At 43.3% G+C, this 25,474-nt stretch overlaps 1 protein-coding gene across 2 annotated transcripts in view; it reads left to right on the forward strand.

Moving 5' to 3' along the window:
* The window catches only part of KLF3 (KLF transcription factor 3), a 43,910-nt gene that overhangs the window by 9,937 nt on the left and 8,499 nt on the right, over nucleotides 1–25,474 (forward strand). For both annotated transcript variants that reach the window (XM_078068505.1, XM_036112563.2), the window contains exons 2-4: nucleotides 14,288–14,383; nucleotides 21,806–22,292; nucleotides 22,578–22,728. In XM_078068505.1, coding sequence (XP_077924631.1) covers nucleotides 14,327–14,383; nucleotides 21,806–22,292; nucleotides 22,578–22,728 — 695 coding nt within the window. In that variant the 5' untranslated portion in view covers nucleotides 14,288–14,326. The remainder of the gene's footprint in view (nucleotides 1–14,287; nucleotides 14,384–21,805; nucleotides 22,293–22,577; nucleotides 22,729–25,474) is intronic.

Here is a 25,474-nt window from a genome sequence, read left to right on the forward strand (position 1 = left end):
TTGGCAGATATCAGGGAGAATCTTCTGCTTTACATTTTACAGCAATATACAATAATAATAGATGGAGAACCTGTGTGAACTGGACTTATTTTTAATAAGTCAGGTTAAACGGAAACTGGAAATTGCTCACCTTCTTGTATTGCACTAAAATAAACATTTTGCACTGAATTTTTTACTAGCTCAGAATGTATTTTTCCGCTAATATCACCCAAGATACTTTAAATATTTTGGTTGTATTCTCACAAGAGTCTGGTATTTGGGGAGAAGTATGTAGTGGTATTCTGACTTCATTTACATTTAGGATATAATTATTAGCAAAATCGAGTAGGAGACTAGGGCAGTTGTTCATTATAGATTTGTCCACTGAGCAGTTTTGTACTTTTTTTTTTTTAAGTGCTTTCTGTATGAATTTGAGCAGCATTTTTATAAGAAATCCATCTGGATGATAATCTGCCTAACTGGAGGAAAGACTTGGTTTTAGGGAAAAGGCAACCTGATAACATTAACATCTCCAAAATTTCACGAGTTAGTGTTGTTTTTTTTTTTTTAACAAAGAATGGACAAATGAGTTTCTTGCAGCTCAAAGCATGGAGTATGTTGACCTTAGCGCGTTACCAGAAACCTGAGATGAGATGTTTGATGAATTTCAACTCTAGAGAAACTGTCCCCAGTTCCACAGTCAGTGGGGTTTGCAGCAGAAGTATTAGAAGAAAAAAGCCTAATGTACTATTGTAAGTGCAGTAAAGATACACTTTAAGGAACATTTGGCTTTCATGAAGGAGAATGCAAGTCTAAAAATCTTAGTGTGAGAATAACAAAGAAAAGTAGCTGCTAAGACCACAAAATCTTGTCAGATATAAAACATGCTATTGTTTTTTCACTGCAAAGTTTCTAAATTAAAACCCAATCTTCTGGTTGCTATGGGCACAGTGATGCCTTTTTTTTTTTTTTACCTGTAGTTTTGTCTACACACAGATTATTCAATCTCTGATCATGGAAACCTGAGTTGAACAGTCCTGGCTAACAAAATAAAGAGACATAACGGGGGGAAAGACTATGAATGGGTTTTACTACCTTAAATATACCTAAGGGAAAATAGACATTTTCAGATATCTTATAAAAATTGATACTCTGGTCTCTAGACTGTATAACACTTTTGGGTTAAATGAAATGTCAGGAACAGAATCACATTCTCAAAAGGTGAATTTCTTTAGATGTGTGTACATGGAGAACAGATGTGCAGCTGCGTGCGGATAGGTTTCTGACTATGCAGTTGAGAAAGACGGTGAAATTTGGGGAGGGGGTGACTCTAGGTAGCCCGCACTCAGTGTCTAGGAATGTAGTTCTGCATAGCTGAGGGGCCCTTAGAACTGGTCCAGTTGTCAGTTCATGTGGGATAACCCAGTTGTCCTCTGAATTCTTACCAGTGCTTTCTTTGCATTTTCCTCATGATGCTGAGGCTGAACAATAATCATTGCCCTAACCCCGAATTTGATTATGGCTAGAGACCAGCCACTGGGATGGGGGAGAAAGAGACAAAAGAAATTGGAAAGGAGGCTGGTGTTAATTAGGAAGGTCTCTGCTGCCCGCATATGATAAAATCACATATTCCCTTACGATGTTTACTGTATGTGGAAGCTCCTATTTGTAAATAGGGCAGGTCCCCTGTATAAAGCCGGTGTTATTATTCACACCCATAGAACAAACACCTCCACCCCCCTGTTGTTGTCTGAAAAAACTCCAGCTGCTCATGAATATAGGGTCAGGGAGGGCCGGCTAAATGTTTCTCTGAGCTCGCTCTCCACGGCCAGCAGAGCTGTTTCCTGTTCTTTGTTTCAAGGCTGGGGTTTGCGTCATACATTCCAAGTGGCATATGTGTGCTCTTTCCTGTTTCGGGCTGTTTTCTGGTAGATCAGTAGCCCAGACCAGGCCGCGGTCCCTGCCCCTAAACTCCCGATCCCCACCCAGGGAGTTATCATGTCTCTACACACTTGGCGATTGCCTAAGAGGCCAGTGTTAGGTCATAATGAGGAGTCGGTTAACCTTTTTTACATATACCCTTTGCTCCGGTGTGTTTTCTGTGAGGGAATAAATACTGTGTCTTTTTAAATTCACCATTGCCAAAGGGTGACTCTGAGAAACGTGTGTGCAGGTTGGCTAGACGTCTAAAGGAGTTGCATTCGTCTGTTCTCCAGGCTTGTTTTGAGGCGGGCAGGGTGTTTGCTTAGAGATAGGCCTTTGGCCCTGAAGCTGTCAGTGTTGGAGGGGGATTGCCACCTTGCAGTTTAGAAGACCTGGCATTAGCTGCAGGCTGTGGCCCACCCTTGTTCCCGGGTGGCGCTGGCCCTCCAGGCAGGAGGCCCCCCTGGCGGACTGGGCTGATGGGAAGAATCTCACTTAGGTTTTAAGGATGAAATCTTTAGGAAAAGTATTGAAGCCAAAACATAAGATACATTGAGGAAATCAATCCCAGGGTCATCTCTTTTAAAAAAGACAAAGCTGTAAGTGCTAGGATAATTTTCCCAAGGACCAAGATGTATTCTACATCTGATTTCCGACCTGTTTTAAGAATAAAAAGCTCCGAGAAAAGGAGAACTGGAAATGAGAAATTCATATTCCTGACAGTCTGGAAAATTTTAATCTTATATTTTGAAAACAGAAGGAGACTTCTCTTGTTTTTATTGTCTTACAACACCAACTTTTTCATAATCCCCCCCCTTTTTTTTTTTTTTTGGTATATTCTGTCAGTTGTGGGCTAACACATTTCTAGGTTAACTATTTAAAACCTACTAACTTTTTCTCTTGGTTCTTCAGAAACTAAGTTTTAAAGAAATAAGTGGGATAAGAAAACTCCTGGCAAGTTTCTTTTTAAACTTACTTTTGGATTTTCCTTAAAATCCGAAGGAATTATCTACAGTGTTCTCTAATGGAATTAATTCAGAGTTGCCGAGGCAGCAAATCAGATCCTATCCTCCTCAAAATTGATGATACTCGTACTTTGGTTTTTAACTTCACATTCTACCACATTCATTCTTTATGGATAAAGGGAAATATATGGTATGATATTAAGAAAACTACTAGAATCAAATAGAAGGTTACTGATAACCTTCCTTGAAAAAAGATGGATGCTTTGGAAGCTTTCAATAAGAAAACTTTGGGAGAAGAAAACTTGAAATATTAAACTGATTTAGAGCGCAAGGGACCTTTAAACTAAAATTCGTAAGTAACCCAAATCAAGCAACTTTTTCAATTTTAGTCCAAAGCTGTTAACAATCCAACTAGATTTTGTAGATAAAATCTTTGTTTAGCTTACTCCAAGTTATTCTTTCTTCCCCATTTTGGGGGAGAGGGACGTGGTTGGCTAACAGACATGATTAGGGTCTGATATATTTTATCAGAAGAAAAAAGCTTTTCAAACCTTTAAAAGCTAAGCTGAACAATTTGGGAAAATTACACCAGTCTGATAGTTACTAAATTACAAAAGGGAAAAAAATGGGAATAATAGTTTCATCTCTTGACCATGCAAGTCATTATTCCTAATTTAATCCCATTTTATTTCTACCCCCCCCTTTACATACTTGTCTTAATATTTCCAAGTCGACATTCTTGCTATAATGAACAGCTTTCTTAGGTGGTATTTCTTACTCTGTTTTTTCACACCAGTTGTGTTTTAAGAAAAAAAAAAAATACAAGTAACCTCATCCTTTAAAGACTAGGAATTACATTATTCTGGAAATTGGGTTTCTTTCTGAAATGCTTCATATTCATTGGTTCTAGCTTTAAAAAAAAAAAATCTCTAGATTCATAAAGCAATTGATACCTGGTTTGCTAATGTGTAATGTTCTAGTCAAAATTCATCTTGGAGTGAGTTGCAAGAGGATTGTGGTGGTTTTTAGTATTCTCATTTTCAAGCCTGATCTGTCCCTTTCTTAGACCCCGGTTCTCATCTGAAGCAGTAATGCCAGAGCTTGAGACAGGAAACCAGACAGCAGTCTGCCTCGATAAGGGAGAGCATTGTCTAAAGGAGGTAGCCCTGCTTTTTCTCCCCCTCAACTCTCCTTCCTTGAAATTTGGTCGTAATGAAAAAGAGACACAGTGCTGTAGACACAGTTCTGCACCAGAACTAGGACTGTTTCCTCCCAAAGCAAAAATATCCTTTTAATTGGATCTGTGCTTTTTATGGAATGTCACCATAGTTCAATGAAACATTTTTAAAAAAAATTAAAATCAGTATATTTTGTATCCCTTGTCAGGGTTTTTAGTAGTCAAGTTCATTTTCTAGCAAAACAGGTTCCTGGAGCTTTTTGAAACTCACTCTATTGTGTTGGCAGGCTGAATACATTATCATTTCCTCCATCCAATTATTAAGGGGAGCTGGAGACAAAATGTAGCACGTTAAGTGGCCCTTCATCCCGTGCATTCTGAACAAACCTGGGTCTAGCCCCTACCCTGACTTTTAGGAAGGGGGTGCTTCCTGAGGCAACCCCCTGACCAGAGGACACTGAAGAGAGCCCAGCTTAGCCTGGGACCTGCTTAAGGTGGTTACCAATCTCTGGCAGGCCTGGGGATCTCCAGGGATGACCTGGGGCTAGTCTCAATCCGGATCAGTGGAGTTTCGCCAAATCTAGACATAAGAGACCAAGTGGACATTGAGGTCAGCGCATTCTACCCTGGAGAGCGACCTGTGAATGAACTGTGGGGTTTTTTCTCCTCTGGCATGTACACCTTCTGTCTACTAACTACTGTGCTTGAGTCTAATCACTGAAATCCACTCCTCTATCTTGTGCTTTTATACTCTGATACCTTCCAAAGCTTTGCACCCCAAAACTACTTTCCTTAGCAAGTTCAAGTTCCTGTGCCGCTCTATTCTCCAAACAAAGGAGTTTTTCTCTCCCAAGCCTCCCAAAGTGTTTGCGTTTACTTTGGGTTTGAGACTTAGATGATTTTCAGGCTAGCTTCACTGGCCCCTGGGCAAGGTTTCCTTGAGTGACACCTGCCACACAATCATTGTGAGGCCCTTGCCCTTCTTTGTATCCTCATGTGTAAGAAGGGTAGTTTGACATCCATTCATTTATTCATCTCCCAAGTACTTATTGAGCACCTACTCATTAGAGCTAATCTCAAATTATGTGCAGTCCTTATTATTAGTTATGCCACAGGATGGAGTAGGTCCCGAGTGATATCATCTGAAATCTTAATTACCCTCTGGAACCTCCCCAGGGCACTGCCTCACACGGGCTGGCCGGCACCGAGCACGTCCCATCCCCTCTGTACCCGGGGAGTGGTCCCAGTTTGAGAGGACTTGGCCACGGCACGGACTCCGAAGCAGAACAGAAAGAGCCCTGGGTCTGCCGGCAGACTTACTTCTGTTCTTGACTGCAGCTCCAGCCTGCTCTGTGAATTTGGGCAAGTCATTTCACCTCTGGTCCTCCATTTCCTCACTTCTAAAATGGGGATGAGGACCTGACCCTTCCACCTTTGTACAGTATTATGAGGATTTCCGTATTTACTCGGGTAAAGCTGCCAGGTTTTTTTTTTGTTTTTTTTGTTTTTTTTTCTGAGTAGTTTTATGGACCAATTGCAGGTGCATTGGCTAGGAAGAATAATAGCCTAATTTGGGGCCTTCAGAGTGTGTCTTTCTGATCCTGCGTCCAGCATGCACACTCTGAGACGGGGCAGGCGGCAGGGGCCAGTTGGGAGGAGGTGAAATTGTAAATACTCTGTGCCTGCCTTCCACATCCCCTGTGGACAGATTGCATCTGCAGAAGCGCTAGCCCCCTGTCTCGGTTGGTGGTGTCATGTTGTTCTCTGCCTGGGAAGGGAGCAGAGGAGGGTGCCAGGTCCACCAGTTTTGAAGTCCAACTACTTTGGGTTCAAAAACCTGGCTTTACAACTTAGCAGCTGTGTGATCTTGGGCAGATTGCTTTACCTCTCTGTGCCATCGTTGTCAAAGTAATAGGAAAGTAGTACCCACCCACCCGATTCAGTGACGCACTCCATGTGAAGAACAGCACCTTGGTCGTGAAGGTGTCGTGATTAGCAGGAAACCTGTGACATCACCTAGCCCCTTGCTTTCCTTGGTCCATAAAAGTATCCTTTAAAAAAGAATACCTGCACACACACACACACACACACATACACACACACTCATTTCTGTCTCTCCTCATGCAAAATTGCCTCTTCTTTTGCTTTTTTTTCCTCCTTTTTTCCCCCCTTCTATTGTAGGTTTTAAAGCAGAGGGTACTGCTTTAACACTAGATATGTTTAGAAGATCTCTCTGGGTAGCTAAAAGAAATTCTTGGAGGATGATACTAATAAGGTCTCTGGAGGACCCATAACAGGCAAGGTTAAGGTTAGGAGCAATAACTTTTTTTAAGGAAGTTTGGTTTAAAAAGTTTCCTTTAAGGTTAGGCCCCTCACCCCTATTACTTATTTAGGGGAGATTTCAAGTGTCTTCAAGGCCAAAGGAAAAGGAGAGGCTGTGGAAGTCCTAGGATGGGCTGAGTGCTCTTCGAGCCCCTCCTTCTGCCTGCTGGAAAACGGCATCTAGTGAGCAAGGCTGACCTCCTTTGGGGAGTTGGGAGGGGGCCCTCTCTGCTCCCCTAAGGAAATATAAGGCGCCCCTGTCCTTCAGGTGCTCCCAACCCAGGTGGTGGTCTGAGACAACCATCTAAAAGGCCCCGCCCATCTAGGTAAGAAGGGGTGGCCTCAGATCAACTGGGGCGCAATCAGCTGGCTGCACAGGGTGGAGAGGGCCTTGAGCTGGTCTTTGAAGAATTAGGAGGATTTAGATAAGCCGGAAGGGGATGGGGCATTCCACGCTGGTTGCCCAGCATCAGGGCCAAAAATGAACAAAGGCATGGGGGTGGAGGGAACAGGGCAGCCAGCGTGAAGGGCGCTTGGAGCAGGGGGCAGCCGGTTAGAAATGGGGTGCGGAGCGTGGGCGCTTGAACCCACTCTGCAAGCCCTGGGGATCCCTTCGGAGGAAGGCTTGTGAGCTTGGGCAAGACTAAGGAGGAGAGGGCTTTGAGAAATGTCGGTGGCCAGGGGGTCAGGATGAATTGGAGGGACCAAGGGACATGGTGGGAGACGAGCGGAGGGAGATACCCAGTCACAGAGCGGGAATGGAGAGAAAAGTCGCTGAGGAAGACTTGCAAGATGACCTCTAGGTTTCCATGGTGAATGACCAGATCATAAGGCAAATGGGGAGGTGGGGGCCGGCAGGCAGGCAGGCTTTTTGAGGCAGGAGCAAGGAGAAGGAGGAGTTGGGTTGGGGACATGTTGAATTAATTCTCTCACATAGCAGGGGCTCAAAATGCTCTTGTCTTTCCCTTTTGTGTACTTTTGAAGGGAGGGGGCAGTATTAGCTCACGGTTTCATATCCAGAGGTCCAGTGGCTCTGTGAGGTAAACTTTTCATGGAGAACCCTCGGGAGCCAAGGGCATTACTACCACCCTAACGATTCTTTCTGGTTTTTTTTTTTTTTTTTTTTAAGATTTTTATTTATTCATTTGAGACAGAGATACAGAGAGAGCATGAGCAGGGGGAGAGACAGAGGGAGAGGGAGAAGCAGACTCCCCGCTGAGCCAGGAGCCCTATGTGGGTCCCCGATCCCAGGACCCTGGGATCATGACCTGAGCCCAAGGCAGACGCTTAACCATCTGAGCCACCCAGGCGCCCCTCTTTCTGGTTATTTTTAAGGTTCCAGCCATCCCTGCTCAGGCCGGAATTTCCAGGAACTGGCTGCTGACCGGAGCCAGTTGGTCGGTCCCTCCCTGCCTCCCACTCCCTCCAGGGTGGGGCCCCATGGGTGGAGGCCCCTTGGGGTAGAGCGGGGTGGGTCTCCAGTGATAGGGCCCCAGCACCGAGGCAGAGGCGAGGCACGGCACTGCGGCCTCACACAGCCCTGCTGGATTGGATTATATAACGCTTCGCAGAAGAGAAGCGTGAGGTCTGTGACCGGCCTTGTAGGACATGTACACAGCAGGATTATTACACAGTATGGGCGGTGGGGTTTGTTTGTTTGTTTTTTGTTTTTTTCAGTTGATCTTGGGTTGCTGGCCCTTAAAACTAAAACACCACAAATTGTCAGAGAGCATAAAGAAGGAAAACAAGTGTGTAACCTTAGGAGGCGAAATGATTTGCATTTGCGAAAAATTTCTTTAAGAGAGGTGTGGAATGCTACTAGCCAGGTGGCATTGAACTTGAGAGTTTACCTGAAGGATATGGGTTCGGGTTTCCCCACCCCCACCCCCCTGCTGAGCGGGGCCCCTCTCAGTCTGCAACTGTGTAGGGATTTTGCTTGGTTGTTACCTTTGCACCTGTCCCTATTTACATGCAAAATCAATTGCTTCACTTGGTCTTTTCCGAAGTACAGGGTGTGGGCAGAATCTTATCTGAAGCCATGTCCTGTTTGGACAAGTTGGACTCGCCTTGGCAACTCTCCACAGGGTGGAGCAGATGGGTGGAGGCAGAAAGTAAAATTGGGTGGCTTGTTAGCAGAGAGAGGAGAGAGGGCGGATTGTTTGCTCGTCGGATCATTATATTTAATCTAAAACTAAATAATTAACTTCTTTCCCATTTACAAAACATTTTGATGCAAAATGGCTAATCTAATTTGTGAGGGACAAAGATTTAGAACTACTCCGTGGAATTTTTTCCTCTCAAACCAACACTAGGAGACAAAGGTAGGTGAAAATCATCCTGTGATGGGAAAACTGGGGCACATTTCCAGGTAGGGGCCAGCATCTGGCTGTTCTGAAAGGAGCCCCCAACCTAAACATGCCTTTTCCCACATCTGTTGCCTGGCACCCCTGTATTTCTGGCCGGGCCAGCTGCCATGAAATATTTGACGACTCGGGAGCTCTTAAAGAGTTTGGGTACAGACGTGAAGAAGTGTTTCTTTTGAAAGAAAGTTTAGCTGCAGGGATGTGGCCTGCTTGCCTGCCCTGGTCCTTCTCCTGACACAAGAATTAACACACATAACACACACACACAATTAAAAAAAATTTTTTTTCTTTTTTTCTTTTTCCCCTGCAGTTCCTTTGGGGAGTAAAGGGTGGGGGAAGGCAGTGCACTTCCTCTTTTAACATCCAAACCCTTGGGAAAATGAAGGGCACTCGCAGATGGTGTCTTGCTTTGGTCATACTGTTTTTCTCCTTACACCTTGCAGAGGTCAGCTGGGAGACAAAGACCGCTCGGAGGGCGGCAGGTAATTTGGAGGCTCAGGCTCAGGCTGGGTTGGGGGAGGATAACGCAGGGACCCTTTGAGGATCTGAGGAGAGAAAGAGATGGAAAGTGCCCAAGAAGGGAGAACCTCAGAAGCAAATCCTGCCGTATCACAAGAAACTTCGCTTCAGACACACACATTCTGTGTGTGTGTGTGTCTGTCACGCTTCTAAGGAAGGGACAATCATTTATAAGATTGTTTCTATAATAAAACTTGCTCTCACTTCAAGTCAAGCTACTTTCAAAGGAGGTTTGGTGACATCATAGCCTCTTACATTAAGGGCTGTGTTTATTTCTGAGCTCTGCGGCTCATTTGTACCCTCATAAAGTGACTGTTGAGTAGGCCTCAGGGTGGACTGGATATGATTGTGAGATGGAACTATATTGCTTCTGAAACTATGTAAATGATTCACCAAAGCTTTAAATACATAAGTCACGTTTTTTTGCATTTTGGCAAAAAAAAAAAAAAAATCTGACCTGTATTTTGACTTCTGAAAAGTCAGAAGTGTAAGTAGAGAGAGTGAAGGGAAATGTGTTTCTTCTTTTGGAGGAAAAATTCAGTCGTCTCACCCTTCCCAGCAAAATAACACAGAGAAGATGACATTTGTTCCGGTTATGGAAAATAATTCTGGCAAGTTCAGTACAACTAAGATGTAAATGTATTAATGATTGGAAAATAGTTGTTTGGAAAAACAACCACATTTGGGGTCTCCTCATCTCTGTGATACCCACACAAAATGGTTAACAGAATTCCTGGGCCTGCTTAAAACCCACTAGGTTTAAAGACCCTGAGGTTGGCAAACTCAATTTACTGCCTGTGTCCCTAGCCTCTAATACCTGTTCTAGTGCGCCACCTACTGGTTCTACTTAAGACTGCGGTCAGTGTTGTATACTAGATTTCCTCAGCCTTTGTATTTTATTGAGCATTCTTTTCAAAGGATGGCAGTATCCCCAGAGCATGAGTGGCCCATGTGTAACAAAAGCCACTAAGTTCTCATTCTTTCAGTACATGAGTTTTATGGAAGGCACCTGGGAGACATTGCAGTCACTCTTCCGACTCTAGACCAAAACCCAAAGCCAAGGTCAATACCAGTAGCGAAAGTGGTCTCTTCAGAGATAGGCACAGTAGTTACAGAGTATAGATTTTTTCTGCAAATAAACAAACAAATGCCCGATTTGTGTTAATGTGTTCTATTCTCTTCCTAAATTTGGTTTCTTTCTAGCTTAGCTTCTCTCCCTTGTCATTGAACGTTAAAATATAGTTAATACATTTAAAAATTGGCACACAGATGTGTGTAAAGCTGTCCCACCTCGTCTTATTAACAGCTGAGAGTGTACAGTTTTCTTTGCATGTCCTTCACCTTCTCTTGTTCCATATCCCGTGACGACACAAAGTATGATCAGTCATTTTAGAAGCGACCAAATTGGGAACAGAGTACTGTTCGACATGCGAATGGACAGTGAGTGAGTTTGGTTCTGTTCATAGTGATATTCGACTTTTGCACAGTCTTTGATTGTCCGGTGATGCCTTGTTTAGGAGTTTTGAAATGAGATAGTCTAATTCTACCACTCCTTTTTCACTCACTAGCTGAAATCCTTCTATGATGAGAAATACCCCTTCACCAGTGATTGGGTTACTCTTGAGGTACCATTCTGAACACATAAACATACCTTTACAATTAATTTTTTAATACAAATAAATCAAGTTTTATTAGGGCAGACGCTCCATATTAGACTTTACTTTTTTCTCTTATTTCAAGTCTTGTGAAGCATGAAGTTCCTTAAATTTAGATAAAACATAAACATGAAAGAATGCAAGGGATTTAAATAATGTCTTAAAATGAGAAGAGATGTAGTAGGTTAACGTGTCATTCATTTCTAAATGCATTTAGTAGTCACTGCTGTGGGTATTAGGAAAAGTCATTAAAGGCTTTATGAGCTAAATGGTGGAGTTAGAGTTTGAACCAGAGCCCATGCTAATTCCACTGTGCACTCTTACTGGTGGTGAGGGGGGTGAGGTACCTACCGTGAGGCATACACATGCTGGGAAGCTAGTGCCCTGGTGCAGTTGGGAAGTGACGAGGCTCTAGGTGAGGTCTCAGGCAGGATGTAGGCTGCTAGTCACTTCTAAACAATTCGGTCTGAGGGTTTTGTTGTTGTTGTTGTTTTTTTTTTAGATTTTATTTATTTGTCAGAGAGAGAGAGCACAAGCAGGGGGAGCAGCAGGCAGAGGGAGAAGCAAGCTTCCTGCTGAGCAGGGAGCCCGATGCGGGAGCTCGATCCCAGGACTCTGGGATCATGACCTGAGCCGAAGGCAGAAGGCAGACGCTTAACCGGCTGAGCCACCCAGACGCCCCAGGTCTGAGTTTTTTAAAACAGCAGAGGGGGCTGACCTCTAAGGCTAGGTATGTTAGCAAAGAGGCAGATACTTGACGTTGCTCCAGAAGTTGGACCTGACAAATTTACGTGAATACAGTATGTATGTCTAAAAATTGTATACGTATTTGTGGCAAAGAGTTTTGCTTTGCTTTCAATTTCATAGCGAGGATGCAGATCTCCTGCTTGAGTCTCCAGACCTGGACCCTTTCATTATGCACCTGATCATAGGACTGCTTTCATTTAGAAGGATTTGCATCAAGATACACTCCAGTAGAGTGAATGAATCTGTAAGAGTAAATTCAATTTAAAAGGCTTGGGGGAGGGGTGGCCATTAAATTCAATTTAAAAGGCTTGGGGGAGGGGTGGCCAGCCAAGGGTGAGGGCTACTGAATTACCTGACCTCATTGATGTAAGCCGGAGGCCTCACATCTTGTTTACAGTCTGCTAGGAGGCACCGGGCAGCAGTTCTTAGAACCATATCCATCTCTGCAGCTGCTAGGCTGGGAACTGGTTAATAATAGATCCTAAGACACAAAAGGGGTTTTCATCCTTCATTATGAAATCATCCATTTTTCACTGGCTGTTGGGGTTTGTTTTTGCTGGCATGCATAAGAGGGTATTAGCACCATTGATTTGAGCAGCCTGGTATTAAATTGTGTTCACAGATTATAATACATACTGTGATGTAGGAAAATAAAATTCGAAGTCAGAGCCTTATGTTGAGTTAATGACGATACTCACGTGTTGTCATGAGACCCAGAACAGTCTTCCTTCAACGGAGCAAGGGAGCACGAGAATGACACAGTATTGTTTTTATAATTGTACGGGAAGCTTTCCTAGTATAGCCCACAGAGCATGGATACAGCAAACTGCAGGACTGCGGTCGTGGAGGTGGGGCTGGGGCTGGGGAGTTGTCACACTGAAATACAGGAGGGAACCTGGAACCAGAGACTTCTGCAGCTTTTTCGGGTAGAATGCAGTCTGGAACTTGTTCACTTTCCCACCGAAAACAGAGTGGTCCAGGAAAGACCTTGCCTCGAACCAAAGCTCTGTGAACCCTTAAGACGAATTTGGGTAGTAGGTGCCTGAAGCAGGTTGTTGAAGATCTGGGTACTAGCTGAGCAGTGATTCCAAAGCCTATGAAATGCAGCTGAATGTTGAGCAGACTGAATATTTTGTCTTGTGGGGAAGCAGTTGGCTTGATGTAGATAAATGCCGGAAGTGAACTAGTCCAGAACACTGAAGGAAAGGGAAGGATAACACTAGCGTAGCAACAGGAGAAGAGAGAGGCCAAACAGGATTAAGATGGACATTTCCTTTACATTAGGCTGAAGATTCGCTTATTTCCTAATGAAGACTTGGAGTGAATACAAACTAATAGTCTTCATATATAAAAAGTGCTTAGAAAACAATGGGCAGCCTCTGGGGAGGGGTGCAAGGCCCTAATATAGGCATTTCTCTAGAGGAGACATGCAAATGGTAAATAAAGATGGGAAAAAATTGACTTTAATAATTAAATCAATTTAGAATAAAAATAGTTTGCCATTTTGAAACTAGCAAACAGTTTTTTTTTTTTAAGTGGTAATACACGTTGCAGGTGGATGTGTTGAGAAATGGGTTCTTATTTTATTCACGGAAATAATAGAATGCTCTAAAAATAGAGCATTTTTGCTGGATGATGTATCAGCTGCTTTGGAAAACGTGCATGCTTCTCACCCAAGGATTCCCCTACGTAAGATGGACCCTAAAAATGAATTAAGGATGTGCAGGAGGACCTAAGTCCAAAGATGCTCACTGCCATCCATAATGGTGAAAATTTAGAAGCAACCTCAGTGCCCAGTAAAAAGGGGTACTTTAAATAAACTGATCCGGGGGCGCCTGGGTGGCTCAGTTTGTTAAGCGACTGCCTTCGGCTCAGGTCATGATCCTGGAGTCCCTGGATCGAGTCCCGCATCGGGCTCCCTGCTTGGCAGGGAGTCTGCTTCGCCCTCTGACCCTATCCCCTCTCATGTGTTCTTTCTCTCTCATTCTCTCTCTCTCAAATAAATAAAATCTTTAAAAAATAATAATAATAAATAAATAAATAAACTGATCCGTTCCGCACAGTGGCACACTGAATTCGATGGTATGGAACCATACTTGCTGAAAAAGAAACATTTTCACAATCAATTGTCAAGTGAAATTATGGGTACTAAATAGTATGTGTGCTATAATCCATTTTAAAACAGAGTTTGGAAGGATAAAAACAAAGGTATGAATGGTGGTTGGTTCTAGTTTTTCTTTTTGCCTGTCTTGTTTTTTCTTGATTTTTTTCTGTAATGAACATAAGGAAAAATGTTTAACACTCATATATCATGTGAACTTCTGGTGAATTGCACAGCACTCTTAAGCAAGCTTGGCTGCTCAGAAGGGGCCATACATATTGTTCCAGAAATGTCAGGGTTTATGTATTTGAGTTAGAAATGCCAGTTGGCTCTCATCGACTTAGGACCATGGCATCTGGTTTTAATTCTATCAAATGGCATGTTTCATAGGTAAGGAAAATAAATTCCAGCCATTCTGGGGCCAGGGGAGAAGAAGGAGCAGAGGAGGGATTTGAGGAATATTATGTTTTATTTTTTACTAGTTTATATTTAAAGTAACCTTGGGATTCATTTGGACCCCTTGTTTTGTTTTCTAGGCCAAACACCAGAGCACCCTAGAAAGCCGAACTAAAAGAATGCTCATGTTTGACCCAGTCCCTGTCAAGCAAGAGGCCATGGACCCCGTGTCAGTGGTAAGTTTTCCAAAATGGAGCACCTCTTCTTTATTCCCAGTGCCAGTAACATGACTGTGTGTTGTGTTGCTCCTTAAAGTTACTCATCACTTGACAGGCATTTGGCAAACAGACTTTTCTCAAAGCCTCGGTCAGTAAGTGGGGTAAACACCCTTCTAGCAACTGCATCCTTTAATAAATGGGGTCCACGTTTCCTCAAGCCCCATGCCCCATGCCCTCCAAGATGTGATCAGCACAGAACTTGGGTCACAGGTGAATCTAGTCATGACAGAAAGGAGGCTTTGCAAAAACTCCTCAGTGACCAGCATTTTAGTTTGGGCTCTCAGGATTATTGGTTTTGGCCAAAAAAAAGTCTGGCCAGACTGACTTAAAAATTAATGTGTGCATCTGGGGACATTTAAAAAAAAAAAAAAGTCCTGTACTCAATGTTTATCATGGTTAGGAAGCAATTTTCAGATGTACTTTTACAAGAAATCTGCATCAGGAATGTGATCCTGTGATGTGTTTTTTTACTCAAGATCACCACCACGATCATATAGAAGAGTTCCTTAAAAATGTTTGTGAATGTCTTTTTCTTTTTAATACTGGAAGAAAAAATATCTCGTTTTGTCTCCTGTAGTGTTCAGCATGTCCTTCATGGAGCTGATTAAAAAAAAAAAAAAACCCTCAGTCCTGCATCTAAAAACGTATTCAGAATAAAATGATTTGCTTAAAACCCGCTGACAGCAGCTACATTGAGCTATGCCTGGGTGAGATGGTTGAGGAGAAGCTAGCGACAGAGAACGTGGCCGTGAGGTTGGGATTCCTTTCCACTTGGAGGAGTCTGTGGCTGGAAGGGAACCTTGTCTTCTTCAAAACCTTCGTGCGAAGTCAGCCCCTCTGTGAGCCCGGCCCCTTGGGATGCTTCTGGGCCCCAGGCGGCTAGGAGTGAGTCCAGGGGCTTCTCGAGGTCCAGCACTGGTGCTGTGGAAATGGGATGGGGTGGTAACAGAAAGTGTCCAGGGACTTCCAGGCAGGGAGTGGTTTGGACTCATGGCCATCTGGTTGGGCCAATAGGAAATAACAAGGCAAGGCTCCCACTCTGTCTTGCTCTTTTCTTCCACGGGCTTGGAAAATAGTCACAAGGGGAAAAACTTGGCCGGGAGTTGTGTATCTGAAGGTTGGTAATGACATGCTTGCAAAATTAGATCATCCTTATGCATCGGCCACTGAGGCTCCTGCCAAAAATGTTTATACAAGACACAGGGGTCACTCGGAGGCCCTTGGAGCTGAGCGGCCATGGGTATGACTGAGCCAGTGACGTGTTGACCGCTGTGTACAATGAAAAGTGAGGTCCAGGTGGCTTTAAGGAAATAACATTTACATTCCAGCGTGATAACTGGATAACCAAGTGTCTGAATACGGTAATAACTGAGCAATAAGAACTTCATTAATCAAAAAACTAAATCGACTTCTAATGTTATTCGGTGCTGTCACCGTATTCATCAGCCCCTTACCCCAAACTATTGCATGATCACTGAGGAAAATTGAGGTATAAAATTTCCCTATTAATTATATCCTTGAAATATGAATAGGTTTTTAGTACTGGGGAATATGATTAATTTTATAAATGATGCAGAACCATCTTTGATGCATTTTAATATTCAGTATACTTCCAATGCTTTTAATCAAGCATGAAAATATGGCTGAAGAGCCAATTTAAAGCTCAAATGAAGATCCTCATTGCTAAGTTGGTATGATATAATTAAGTGCAAGCAAATGCACTTGACTGAAAAAAAAAAGGAAGTAAAAGGAATTCGAAGTAACATACTTATAATGCTGTAACTTATATAAATGCATGAAGTTAAAATACATAGAAGTATTTTTGCAATTAATGGTCTTTTTCTCCTTCCCACTCTAGTTTTCAACTTCCAGCTAACACTTAGAGAATTTAATTAGATCATTTCACCAAAAGTTAGTATCAGTCCTTACAATGAAATTTCTTTTTCTTAATTCAGCAAAACCTCAGTTAACTGAAACATTTGGGGAGTGTGGGGTGTTGTGATTATTTTACTTAACAAAACTCAAAAAGTTTTGTTTCCACTCTTGAACCTTCAGATTTTCTTTCCTGCCTCTGTAGGTGGAGTGTGCTAAGTCTAATTTATTATTCCTTTATTCCAACTTTTTTTTTTTTTTTTTTAATTCCACCCTTGACCTGAAGGTTGATTACCTATTTGGTATTTTGCTATAGTTTAGAGAAAATAAGGAATTGTCATTTCTTTCTTAGTGAAATGTAAGCCTCAGTACCGTCCTCTGCTAAACCTTGTGCTTTGAGGCAAACAGGAAGGCTTTGGATTGTCCTATGAACATTTGCAAGAATGTGGAGCAGAGACCACCCCCTCCCCGCACTGTAGGTCTCTCCTACTTCCTATCAGCGTGATGCTGGCAAACCCCCAGTGGCTCCCTGAGCCTCTTTTTTCTTTCTGTAAAATTAGAGACAATATGTACAATGTGAGGCAGCATGTGAATACAAAATGCACAAGTAACAGAGTTGCTTTTACTAATATATTGTCAAAGACGGTTGGAAATTAAAGAATTTAATTCAGGAAGTGAGAAAGAAAACAAAGTTTTGAAAAGTATTCTTTCTTATTTTATTCCTAGAGGAAGATTACTTTTGAAAAAAGTGTGTTTTTCCCCCTTCCTTTCTTGTAATGAAAATTATCTTCTAACAGACTCCTTAACAGGTTGAAAAGTACTTAAAATCAGTAGTACTTCTGTTCTCACAGAAACTTTCATGACTTTTCTGAGCCTGGTAGAAGGAGAGCTTTCTACTTTTGTTTGCACAGAAGGGTATGACATTTGCTGTTTCCAGAGTGTGTGTTTATAAACGCACCACGCCTTCCTGCGCTGGGAACCCCACCCTTGGTATGAAGATCCCTTTGACTTGCCTTTGCCCTGTCATGGATGTTCACTGTGTTTTCATATTCAAGAGCAGTGAGACAGAGACTCTACTACCCATGTTTCGTGCAGTCACTCCGTCCGCTTCAACTGTCCTGTGATGGAAAACTCACCCAAACTATTCCCAATAAAACAAGAAATGATTGAAATGCTCACTTAAGTACAAAGTGGTAGCTTTGGAAAATCAACCAAACCCCCGTTCCTTCTTCCCTGTCACAACTGAAATCCTTGTTTTCGAGAATCAAAAGAATGGGTACTATCCTTCGTCTTGACAGTAGTAAAAACCTGCACAGAGTGTACCTTGATTCACTTCATTCATTCATCACGTGTTTGTCGATGAATGCCAGACCCACATCTCCCATTCTAGTAAGAGGAGGCAGTCAGCAAATAAATTACACAGGGTGAACACATGAATGTGTGGCACAACAGGAGAGAACTTCTTGAAAAGTTAGAGCCCTTTACCATCCCTACTGAGGGCCGGAAGATCGGAGAGACCCTTGCTGGAGTCCTGTCTTCAGGCTGCTCTGTTCCAGGATATAAGGCCTCCCTGGGTAAGCGATGTGCATAGAGGGAGTGGATAGCTCTCCGTGGCTAGAGGACCTTTGGCTGCCTCCTCAATACTTGCCTCTGATTTGGATTTGGGGCTACTACAGCGCTTTTTTGCACTGCTTTGCTAGAAGATAGGAAAGGTCTGGAACAGGGAGCAGGCAGCTCTTGCCAGGGTGTGCTCAGCTAAGGCACACACCCAGAGGAATCCCGTATCTGTCCTTAGGCTGTGGAGAACCGGATTGTTGGAAGCTGATTGTGGTAGCTTGGGTGCTCCACCCAAATAATGAAAGCAAACACATCTTACAGAAGGTTCTGGTAAACATTGCTATGGAATTGTCTAGTGAGATGGTGTGAGGAACCACATTTCTTCACCGTTTTTACACAAGGCGGTCAGACTGGAAATAGTTAATTGTGTACTCTGTTGTGTATCCAAATGCGTCTCCCGACTTTTAGCCCCGTAGCCTTGCAAACACTGCATATCAGTGCAGGGGGGATGGGGGGCATCCACTGGGGAGCAGAGTCAGCAGGAGCGTGCATAATGTTTATAAAACTTGGCCTGATGTGTGGCTTTCTCTTCCTTGATGGCTTGAGAAACCTAAGAATATTATTAAACTTGCAAATCTCCCAGGTTCTAAATTCCTGCTTTCCTTAAACTCACCCCACAGTTAGAAAAATCCAGCAATGAAAGCAATAAAATTGTGTCCTCGTTTTGCTTTCTATTTAGCTGCCAATAACTTGGCATTAAAATCTAGGTCATAGGGAGGTCTTTGAAGAATAGGGCTGAAAATAAGGGAGAAGCTACATTTTGATGAGTAGAAACAATTAGTGCTGCCTCCCATTTCCTAACTTTTTGTTTCTAGTACCAGAACTTTTGCCCTTTTGAGAATCGTATAAAGTGAGTTAACCTTTAGAACTAGGAGAAATCTTTCTCCCCTGTATTTAATGACTTCTTTAAACCTTTGTTGTATATATTAGAATTTTTTTTTTTTTTTTTTTTTGGTTAGCAAATCGCTGCCTCTTAACATTACCTATTTTAATTTTTAAATGTAAATATATTTAATACTAATATGGCTGTATGTTTTGGGCCTCTCACCCTGTGGTATACTTATATGTTCCTGGTTCCAAAGAAAGGTAGTATTAGTCTTTTCCTCCTTTGATTCTTGATGCAAAACTCAAAGCTGTTTTCAGAAACAATTTATAGGGCCGCCTGAGTGGCTTAGTCGGTTAAGCATCCGACTCTTGGTTTTGGCCCAGGTCATGATCTCAGGGTCATGGGATGGAGCCCCACGTCAGGCTCCACGCTCAGCATGGATTTTCCTAGGAATTGTCTCTTTCTCCCTCCCCTTCTCCCACCCCAGCCCCGCTCATGTGCACACTTGGGCTCTCTCTCTTTAAATAAATTAAATCTTTTATAAACCATAATTTATATAATTTTGCATTTCCTGATTTTATATCCTTCACGTCCTTGTTTTTTAAGCAGTATTATTAGTGAAAAATTCTTCCCCACCTTTAAATTGTTTTTGAATGGTTTACCAAATTTTAATACTAAAAATTAGTATTTTTATTCTATTCTATATCTCTTTGTCATTTAGAGCCATGCTGTTCAAAAGGGGTCTGTGCACATAGGGCCGCTCCCCAGAAACTCAGAATCTGCATTTTGGCAAGATGGGTCAGGTGCATTCATGCACAGTGAAGTTTGAGAAGCCCTGATTGGATCAAACCCATTACAGTGCTGCTACTTGTCTAGAAAAAGAAGGGACTTCTAGCACCACAGTGTATGTTAAGCTCAATACATAGCTTATCTCATTGAATTCAATTTTAATTTTAACTTCACGGCCTCCTAGAATGTGGGTTTTCAATATCACCTTGACAAATTTTGCCCTATCTTCATGGCACCTGCACTTCTAATATTTAGTGAATAATTTTTCCTGCCCTCTTTTGTAGAATTGCTTTTATTAACATAATAAATTTATTTTGAAAAGGATATTTGTATCACTACTGTTTAAAAAAAAAAAGTGTTTCTTATGCATTTAAATAAACACATAACTATTTTAAAGCACTGTGTGTTCTTTGTGTACTATCTAGAAGTATCTTTGGAGCCCCCTACTGCAGGAGTCACTATGCTAGGAGATCATAGAGATTGCGTTGACAGGGATAAAGAAAGGAGAAAAGAACAAAACACACAATCTTAACGATGAGAAACTGACTTCAAAAGCAGATAAAGAAAGATACTGCCTGGTCCCATACCCCCCATATTCCCTGATACTTACTTATGCCTGGTATGCCCAGAGAAGGGAGTTTTCAAAAACAACACAGGAGATGCATAGCCAGGTGGAGATTTCACCTAGTGGAGGCCCAGAGAAGGAAGGGTATGATCTCCGTAGTAATCCCAGTAAAAACCACTGTTGTCCCACAGTCATTTATAACTCACAATAGTGGCCACTTGGGGGACTGGGGCGGCTCAGAAATTTATCATGTATTTAAGCTCTTTAATGATAAGGCCCCAGTAAAAACCACTGTTGTCCCACAGTCATTTATAACTCACAATAGTGGCCACTTGGGGGACTGGGGCGGCTCAGAAATTTATCATGTATTTAAGCTCTTTAATGATAAGGCCCCATTGGTGGGTTTTCTTGGTTGTATCATGAGCTAGTATTGCCTCAGAATGAGAACTGCATCGGATTTGAGTGCTGGAAGAGAGGCACAGTATGTTGCTTATCACTTTCAGTATAAAGTATTCAAATACAAGTAGTATTCTGCAGATGGACTTGACATGTTACCACTAAAAGTTTCAGTTTCCCTAAAATACCTACGAGTAAAGAAAATAGCTTATGTTGGGTTTATTTTTTTGAAAAGCATCCTACAACAAAGTTTTTCTTTCCAATTTTAGTTAAGGATAGAAGTCATTCTAGTGAATTCCATGGCCAAGGACTGCACCCATAGTGTGCAGTGATTATGACTTTTGTATTTAAAGCTGGTAGCAGTCCATTATGTTGATACTACAAAAGAGGAACGTATTTAAAGAAATTAGGTCAATTGTCAGATCTTAGGTTTGGAGGAAACACCGGGCCCCAGTTTGTGTGCAAGTCGCTTCAAGCACCGTGTGTCCTTATTTGAGTCCTCTTAGCTGTCTCTTACAGTTCTGTGTCATGTGCAAATTTGGACATCAAGTCACCTTCTACAGTTTCATTCAGACTGTGACCAGGACCATTGAACAAGCTGGGGTCAGGGACATAATTGTGCTATAGTGGGTGGCCTTCAGCGTATAGGTGAGCAGGATGACTGACCGTCCTGGTTGTCTAAGACTGAGGCGTCCTGGGATGTAAGGCTTTTAGTGCTAAAACCAGACCGTCTGGGGCAAACCAGGGCTGGTGGTCAGGTCACCCTAGGCATGGATTGGTCAGCAGCTGAAGCCCCCCCTCCCCCCAAATGTACTGCTGCACAGCTCCATTTCTCCATATTCTACACAAGCGTATGGTGAGAACTGCACACGTCCTGCTGCTGAGGGGAAAGATTTCCTGCCGACTGAGAAGCCCCATCAGCAAAGCATCGGGGTACGTTGGCTTGGCTGGCTGTTGGTGAACCCCGACACTGACTCCTACCAGTCAAGGCCCATAATAAGTCTTCTGTTTATGACCTGTTTTATTTAGAATTTTTGCCCAGTATCAACCTCAACCTTAACGTTTGACGTGGGAATCATCTTAGAATTCAATTTGAGATTTTTCGTGGGACACAGTTATCCCATTAACCTTAACGTTTATTAGACCAGCCCCCTCGTAGCATTTCTTTTAGGGTCACTAGACATCTAAATGTAAGCCGCTTATTGAGCCCACCTAATTGAGAGGGCCTTGTAGTACATTTTCATTTTCATTCACGTTTCCCAAGGGAATGCACCTGTGTCACGGCTTGGACGTTTCTGTTTTTCCTTCCCGATAGTCCTACCCATCCAATTACATGGAGTCGATGAAGCCCAACAAGTACGGCGTCATCTACTCCACACCGTTACCGGATAAGTTCTTCCAGACCCCGGAGGGCCTGTCGCACGGGATGCAGATGGAGCCGGTGGACCTGACCGTGAACAAGCGCAGTTCCCCGCCCTCTGCGGGCAATTCTCCTTCCTCGCTGAAGTTCCAGCCCTCGCACCGGAGAGCCTCGCCCGGCCTGAGCATGCCCTCTTCCAGCCCGCCCATGAAGAAGTACTCGCCGCCTCCCCCGGGCGTGCAGCCCTTCGGCGTGCCGCTGTCCATGCCCCCGGTGATGGCCGCCGCCCTGTCCCGCCACGGCATCCGCAGCCCCGGGATACTGCCCGTTATCCAGCCCGTCGTGGTGCAGCCGGTCCCCTTCATGTACACCAGCCACCTCCAGCAGCCACTCATGGTCTCCTTGTCGGAGGAGATGGAGAACTCAAATAGCAGCATGCAAGGTAAATGCCAAGGCCGCTGTTGTGGCGCGGCGGCGCTCGCGGTCTGCACCAGCGCGTGGCGCGCGGCGCTCGGGGCCAGCTTCATATGCATGCTGCTTGCTGGCAGAGTAGTGGTAGGGGGAAACGAGAGCGCCCCCCCACCCGATTTCCTTTCTGCTATAATTTTGCCAAAGCAAACAGATACTCCACACATCAGTGTTGTAGATAGAAGCTGTACAATAAACTTTTTAAAAGCTGAAGTTGGTAAATTGTACATGGAGTGACTTTTCTATTTTTATTTTTTAGTACCTGTAATTGAATCATATGAGAAGCCTATATTACAGAAAAAAATTAAAATAGAACCTGGGATTGAACCACAGAGGACAGATTATTATCCTGAAGAAATGTCACCCCCTTTAATGAACTCAGTGTCCCCCCCGCAAGCACTGTTGCAAGAGTAAGTATGTTCAGATCTATCGGACATTTGCGTAGCAGCGCGGATCTTGGGACCTGGATTGGAAGCACACACTTCCAACTCATGGTGTGGTGTGGATTGCCAGGAACACCTTGCAGTAGGTGGCAGCCCCTGGGAAAGATGGGGAAATCTCTCCAAGGGCAATGTGTTCTGCTATATCAACTGCATTATGACATCTATGTCAAGTTGGCAGCAAATTGATCACTCAGGATTTGCCACTTGTCACATAAATCATTTTTATCTCAGTGTTTTTGGGGTGTTTTTGTTTTATCCTCCCAGAGTATACATAGTTTTCCCATAATCTTAATCCCAATATGGATTGAATTTGGTATTGTAGATATTCTGCGTAAGGTTGGATCATTTAAAACTTCATAAGACACACCTCATCCTTCCAGTTGTCACCTCTAATACTGTTTCTGTGATGGGGAATGTCTTGAATCAGAATTTTCAGGCCAACCATGAGCCCAAGGAAGTCAGTCCAAGAAAGACCTGTAAATAGTGGTGGCAACAGAAAGTAGTCCATGTAGCTCAGAGAAGTTCAGTGTTGGAATAACCCATTATTCTCTGGTCTCTTTCCTCACATCTGCCCTTAGAATATTCAGTTCGCTTTAGAACTGCCAACCAGGAGGAAGGTTTCTGTATTGACCTACATCCAAACACCGGACAGTGGTTTGTTTTAGGTCTGACTTGCCATAATGTGACAGGTGTCATATACAAGTTAAATAGCATCACTGATGGGATTTGCTACAATAGAAAGCCTTGCTTTCTACTGGAGACTGTGTTTGGAGGAGCTCAGAAGGTGACCTTTGGGTCGGACATCTTGGATCCCAGCTCTGCCCTCCACCCTAAGTATGACCTTGGCCTAGTCAATCTTGCTGCCTCTGTGTCCTCTTTATTTTCATTATTGGTTGTCATTATTTTTCTTGTAATGGTCTTGTGTTGTGGCACTTTCAAGGTTGGCTGCAATGGCCAACTTCCTGGTATAAGGTAATAGTTACCGTCCCCTCCAGGTCTCTTCCATCATCTTTCTCCCATAGCACTTTGTTCCAACTTGAAACAGAGTTCTGCCCACCTTTCTGCTTCATCTTTTCCCTCCTCCCTTACCGAAGTCATTCTGCAACGGAGTGTGCATTCTCTGGCTTTCGAACCACTATTTTCTGGAACTTAAAATACATTCTAGTTCTATCCACATTCAACCCAAGTGGGTGCCTTCATAGTAGGTCATGTTAAGTGCCCATTGCACCAAGTCCTAGTCAGGTGTTTGGGGGGAGGGGTTGTCTTCACTCCCTGAGAGATGAAGAAGAGAAAGAATCCTACGAGCAGCCACATCAGCAGGGAGAGAGTGTCGGATGAACTCATACATTATTACCTTTCACGGTTGCATAATGTGCCCCCCCTCTAACCCCCAATGAGACTTTCTCAGATGTTTTCAAAGGATTTATTTCATTCCCCCACAACAAGCATGTGGGAGTCGGAGCAAATGGAGACGGGTGAGCCAAGACATTAGATAACTCGCCTAGCAGTGGGGCCCGGGCTTGATCCCCTGCCACCCGATGAGGGCTCTTCCTGCCACGTCCCTGTCTGACAAGTGCTTCCCACTCCTCTCTCGAGTGAAAGGAGACGCAGAAAGACCAGCCAAAATAGACACACCTTGTAGGCTGAGTTCCCTCTTTTATGATGCCGGGTGTCTCTGGCAAGGTGACTGGCAACATGACTTGCACTTGTCATTGTTCCTGCTCAGCTGATGGATGAGATGCTGTGCAGCTAAATAAAGCAAAGTGCCCGCAGAGAGAGGGATGATCCCTGGACCAAAAAAGGGTTATTCCAAAGTCGAGGTTATTATGAATTACAATGTAAACCACGATAGAAGAATATTTGAAAGCAATATTCTGTGTCCTAAATGCTGCTGAAAAGAAAATGCTTTTTGCTTACCTTAAGTGATGTTCTTTTGGTGATCTCAAGCTCAGTGGCTTTTAATGATTAATGAGTAATAGGCTTATTTTAATGCTGACCTAAGAATGCATTTTGCTCCTCAAAAAATGCAACAGATTAGCCACAACTGGAACATGTACTCTTTTAAGTAATTCTCTCCCAGATGTGATTAAGTAATGTCTTGGAATGTGCCCAGTAGCAGCCCACATAGGAAACCAGCTAGCCAGGAGAGAATCGATTGAAACCAAGCACCTAGTACCATTGCGGTGAGGCAGTCCTGATAATCATTCGCCTTCCGGAAACCCTTCCTTTCCAAAGGCGGACTTTAAAATACAGCTTTGAAATCCATTTGCTTGAACATAAGAGTTACAGCTTTAGGATTATTTTTGAAGGCACTCAAATGTCTATCAGATTCCTCCTCCTTTTTTGTTTTTATATTTACACATGTGAAATGTATTTAGAACAAAGAGCTTGAGGATCAGCTCTCCCCATTTAATTGTGTCTGTGAATTATAGTAAACTTAATGAGGGGCCGGCTTAACTCAAAACAATGACCAGGTATCTGATATTTAATAGCTGTTCTAACTTCTTGGTTGTAATGATCCCAAACAGCCTCTCTGAAAATGAGCAGTGGAGAGTCCAGAAAGGGGGAGATCTTGGGACCCCGCCATCCAGCTGCTGCCTGTGCCAGCATCTGGCTCTTTAGAGATGGGACCGCCAACCACTCTCAGAATGATGCTACCTGTCAAGGTAGACATTGGCTTGAATAGTGATTTCCTTTCCTGGTGTTGGGACAT

Source organism: Halichoerus grypus, chromosome 3 (genome assembly GCF_964656455.1).
Source record: "Halichoerus grypus chromosome 3, mHalGry1.hap1.1, whole genome shotgun sequence".
Taxonomy (NCBI): Eukaryota; Metazoa; Chordata; class Mammalia; order Carnivora; family Phocidae; genus Halichoerus; species Halichoerus grypus.